Here is a 5,609-nt window from a genome sequence, read left to right on the forward strand (position 1 = left end):
CTCCAGAACAATACTGGGGCTCTTTGAGGAAGGGACATGGGTACAGATGTTTTTTAAAGCCCTGCAATGTGAATGCAGGCAATTCTGGTATATGCACAAGGTTGAGAAGGATAGATCTAAAGCAAGCAGCCAACAACAGGGGCTAAATACTGACTCACCAGCCTTACCAAGAAGTGACGATGCCAGCTCTACTGTAACTAGTGGCAGCCCGCCATCTATGCCTAGACTCAACAAAACAGGAGGGAAGGGTGACTGGAACTTGTAAGAACTGACTCCAGTACTGCTGCAGAGCCCTCTAGAGCTCCCACGTGCTCCTCAGGAGACAGCCAGTACTTGATGCCTGGGCTCCAGAGCCACATATGGCCCGAAGGTGTCAGGGCAGCAGCAGCAACCACAAGAGGACACATTTACTGCAGCAGCCAGTAAAATAAAGAGATAAAAAAAAAATCTGTCCCTTCTCCCACAGCAGCACCCTGGAAGAAGAGACAGGTGTCCCAGACCCATCAGGTCCCCCTCCGACCCAAGCAGATAGGGTCTCAGCTCAAACTGTGCTTGGGGAAAAGGAAGATGGTAAAGGTTTAACCCACACATGAAACCGAACTGGATTAAATATTAGTAACCAAAAAAAACTAGAAAAGATTAAATCTGCCCAAGATGTCACTTCAGGATGGGAAAGGAGTGTCAGCAGTACAGAGCTGGAAACTATGATTTAAGGAAAGAATCTTGGTTGTGTTTATCCTGCTCAGTGAGTTCACACCACTTTATAAACCAATCATACTTCAGTGTTTTCTCGGTCATACTAGGTTTAAACAATCTGATTACAAGATTTTCTGAGGATTTCTCCTTCCTGTCTTCCAGGAGGTGACATCTATGTTCTGTGGGCATCAAATAGACTTCGTGGGAGGTGAGGGGTGGGGAGCCTCTTCCATGGCCATTCCTCTTGCATCGGCTTCATCCAAACCCAAGCTTGCAAAGCCTCCTGGCTAACCACTACACACCTTTGGAATTCACTAACCCCACCCCCTCAGCAAATTTCTAAACCCTTTGTGTGAACCCAAGGAAGGCTTAGCGGCTGTCTCAAGTGTACTTTGGGAGACTCAGGAGCAATCCTGCAGCCCCTCTGCCTCTGCTACCCCATGCAGCCCTGTGGTATGCCCCATGCAAGGCAGGATATGGGATCCCTTTCACAAAGATACTCACCTTCTCCAACTCTTCCCTGCACTTCTCATCCCTCCCCAACTAGGAAACCTTCCTAGTCTACATGGCAGTGCTTGAGAGAGAAGTGAGAGGAAATGGTTCCCCTTATCACATATTCTTCCAAAACGGACCTATCCAACACCTGTACCAAACCTTTTGAACCCAATAGCCAAAAATATGAAACCTTTGGTCTTTGGTTCTCCCATGAGAGTTTTCCTAAAATAAAGGAGATTCCATTCTAGCTCCCCAAATGAGAAACGATTACAGCCTAAAAAATGAATTGGCCCCACATCCCTATTAATATGGCACCTGTTCACCAGCCCCCACTGCTCTGTCCTATTAAGATCAGAGAAAAACGTGAACGAACTCCAATAGAAGAAGGTACCAGAACAGCAGAAATCAATTATGTGCAAGGAATTTAGGGAGATATTTATCACGAACTTATGTAAATTGAAACAAAACACACAAAAAGATGAGTTTGGTGCACTGGAATCAGTGAAAACTGACGATAAACACTACACTCTATTATTTGTTTAAGATTTATTTCTTTATTATATATAGAGAGAACAAGAGCTAGGGTAGGGGCAGAAGAAGAGAGAAGGAGAGAATCCCAAGCAGACTCCCCACTGAGCACAGAGGCCAATGCTGGGCTTGATCTCACAACCCTGAGATTATGACTTGAGCTGAAATCAATAGTCCAATGCTTAGCCAAATGAACCACTCTGGCATCCCAATATCACTCTTTTTTTTTAAAATTTATTTATGATAGTCACACAGAGAGAGAGAGAGAGGCAGAGACATAGGCAGAGGGAGAAGCAGTCTCCATGCACTGGGAGCCTGATGTGGGATTCGATCCCGGGTTTCCGGGATCGCGCCCTGGGCCAAAGGCAGGCGCCAAACCGCTGCGCCACCCAGGGATCCCATTATCACTCTTTATTTGTAGAAGTAACTGAAGTTGGTTCTTACCGGATGTGTAGAACTTGTCAAGTAATCTTATTGTTTATTTCTGGCCATTGTTGAGTAAAGCTGCTATGAACACTCTTGTACAAGTCTTTGTGTTGACATGAGCTTTAATTTCTCTAAACAATGTTTTCATAATTTTTCAATATATCGCCTTTTCTGGTGCTATTTTTACACCAATATGATTTAATAATAAAAGGCAATTTTATAATAAAAATAAATCTGACTTTAATTTGAATTAAATTAATTTGGGAGTAGGGAAATGCATTTTCATCATCTCTGCACTTCTAATATAAAAGTTATAACAAGGCAGGGGTGCTGGGGTGGCTTGGTCAGTAAAGTGTCTGACTCTTGATTTCCACTCAGATCCTCATCCTCAGGGTCGTGAGTTTGAGCCCTGCTTTGGGCTCTGCACTCAGAGGGGAATCTGCTTGAGATTCTCTCTCTCTCTCTCTCTCTCTCTCTCTCTCTCCCTCTGCCACTCCCTCTCACTCACACATGCTCTCTTGCTCTCCTTCTCTCTCTCAAATAAATAATTTTTTTTTAAGTTATAACAGGGCCATCGCACCAGCACGAAGCCTCAAGGGTAAAGAAAACACTAGGAGTTGGTAGATACTGTAACAAACTGCAAAGTGCACACATACTCTGTTTTAAATGCACAGCCACTGTTCCACATCAACCAATTGACCATGCAGCCCCAATATTGCCCGATCCTCTCATTTTGCAAGGACAGGATTTTTGTTTATATATGCAATCTCCTAAATTTAAATGTTGACCAATAAAAAGTATTAAGCACTGGTAGGCTAGTGCTGTCCAGGGTTAGGCTATACAAGATAAAATACAACCACAGTTCAGATTTGGCCCAAGACTCATTAGCCTCTAGCTAAGATTTTGGTTCTCCATCTGGCTATGAGCAATATGAACTTTTAGCTTTTTAAAAACACAACATGCCTGGCTGGACCCTATCTCGTGATTCTGACTTACTCAGATTCTTAGATCAGGAATGAGTCTCCGGCATCCACACATTGTTTGAAAGTGCCAGAGTTCACTCTGTTTCACAGTCAGGATGAAGAAGTAGGGAATTAAATTTCAAGTTAACAGTGTTTGGTCACATGTCCCAAATTCAGCACTGTGTTCAGACTGTCGCTTTCCTGGCCTAATTCTACCTATTTCAGAGTTCAAACACTGATGAGCATATCAGTAAATTATAACTGGTGATACACACACAAATAATGAAACTGTCACAAGGCAGTTTCTCTTGTCTTAATTAACCCAAATGGCATCAAATGTTGGCTCTTCTGTGCTTCAGAACATTGTAATACCTGACCTTTGTGGAGGAAACTTGATTCTAAGTAAAAAATGTTCGGATACAAGCTGATGGGAATTTTATTCATGAACATGCTAAACATAAAAACATTTCTCCACAAATAAGGGAGAAAAGAAAGGAAGCAGGAGAAGGCAGATCAAAGGAGCTATTTTTAAAGACAACTGAGCAGGTAACAGGTCTTGTGAGATGAGTACAAAGGTATGGAGACAGTACAATCCCTAACCTGGGACTCTTGTCCATCAGGTGAGTATGGGTTTAAGGTTAAGGTAGAAAGATACTGTGGTAGGAACCGCTCTCAATTTTTTCCCAAGAGGCTCCTGCAAGCCAGAGGCAAATGGGTCTTTATGAAAAATGGAGACAGCCAGTAACAAGATCCTTTCATCATTTGCATTTCAAGCCTCTGACTTGTGGTCGTGTGGCAAGCAAATGAAGAAAAATGAAATAAACATTAACGGGGGTGGGGGCGGTATTTACAATAACATTGAGTGAGGGTCAGAAGGCTACAGAGCAAGTACTGGTCCTTGGCGTGGAAACCTGAAAGTCAGGGACAAAGAGAATGGCCACAGTGAGCACAGATGCCACGGATAGAGACATGTCCAGGTTTAAAATCGTCCTCACCTTGGTGGTCCCCGGAATAGAGTGCCTCACTGGCATCGTTGGGAATGGCTTCATCACAATCATCCATGGGGCCAAGTGGGCCAGAGGCAAAAGGCTCCCGGTCACTGACTGCATTCTGCTGATGCTCAGCTTTTCCAGGCTCTTACTGCAGATCTGGATGATGCTGGAGAATATTTACAGTCTACTATTCCGGGTCACTTACAACCAAAGCACAGTGTTTATAGTCTTCAAAGTCACTGTCATTTTCCTGAACTATTTCAACCTCTGGCTTGCTGCCTGGCTCAACATCTTCTATTGTCTGAGAATCACAAACTTGGCTCACCATGTGTTCTTCATGATGAAGAGGAAAATCACGGAGCTGATGCCTCGGCTTCTGGGACTGTCACTGTTCATCTCCTTATGCTTCAGCTTTCCTTTCTCTACAGATATCTTCCATGTGTACGTAAACAGTTCCATCCCTATCCGTTCCTCCAATACCACCGAGAAGAAGTACTTCTCTGAGACCAATGTGGTCAACCTGGTTCTTCTCTATAACCTGGGGATCTTCATTCCTCTGATCATGTTCATCCTTTCGGCCACCCTGCTGATCATCTCTCTCAAGAGACACACACTACACATGGAAAGCAATGCCACTGGCTGCAGGGACCCCAGCATGGAGGCTCACTTTGGGGCCATCAGAGCGACCAGCTACTTTCTCATTCTCTACATTTTCAATGCAGTTGCTCTATTTCTTTCCATGTCCAACATCTTCGACATCAACAGCTCCTGGAATATTTTGTGCAAAATTGTCATGGCCGCCTACCCAGCTAGCCACTCAGTGCTACTGATCTTGGGTAACCCTGGGCTGAGAAGAGCCTGGAAGAGGTTTCAGCACCATGTTCCTCTTCACCTGTAAGAGCAGACTCTGTGACTGGAACCCAGAGTACCACATGACTGGTTCAACCAGTTCTGCCTTTCTCCACTTAGACTTCTCTCCTCATCCATCTTTTCTGCCTGAATCATGCTCTGATACTTCTCCTCAGGTAACCGGACACTTCTCAAACAGGATGCTTACTTTTTAACATGAGATTCTAAGCAAAAGTAGCTAAGCCACACTAAGATTGATTTGTGAAAGCTTTTGGATCTATGCTGATTCATCTCGTACCCTGTGCTCCACCCTGCATCCTCCTCCCCTGAGCCTGAAGGAGAGGATGGCCAGATATCTCTGTTTGCCTAGGATGATTTCAGTCTGTGCCTCTTGTCACTCAGCATCCTTTACTTCTCAAGCATACCTTGGTCTGGATGAAAAATGACATGGCCACCCTACTTAAGGCACCCTACTAGCCCACAGTGAAAAAACAGGAGGGCTAGTGACAAGCATAGTATGCAGTCAAGAGGCAGAAAGGAAATGGGAATACTGGGATGCCTGAGTGGCTCGGCAGTTGAGCGTCAGCCTTCAGCCCAGAGTGTGATCCTGGAGACCCGGGATCAAGTCCCACATCGGGCTCCCTGCATGGAGCCTGCTTCT

The 5,609-nt window shown here is 44.6% G+C and overlaps 1 protein-coding gene across 1 annotated transcript; it reads left to right on the plus strand.

Annotated features, from left to right (window-relative positions):
* The first annotated feature begins 3,948 nt into the window (after window positions 1-3,948).
* On the plus strand, window positions 3,949-4,997 carry LOC140605283 (taste receptor type 2 member 40-like). Its single transcript, XM_072777532.1, has one exon. The coding sequence runs from the start codon at window positions 4,041-4,043 to the stop codon at window positions 4,995-4,997; it is 957 nt and encodes a 318-aa protein (XP_072633633.1). The 5' UTR covers window positions 3,949-4,040.
* The last annotated feature ends 612 nt before the right edge of the window (window positions 4,998-5,609 follow it).

Source organism: Canis lupus, chromosome 15 (assembly GCF_048164855.1).
Source record: "Canis lupus baileyi chromosome 15, mCanLup2.hap1, whole genome shotgun sequence".
Classification (NCBI taxonomy): domain Eukaryota; kingdom Metazoa; phylum Chordata; class Mammalia; order Carnivora; family Canidae; genus Canis; species Canis lupus.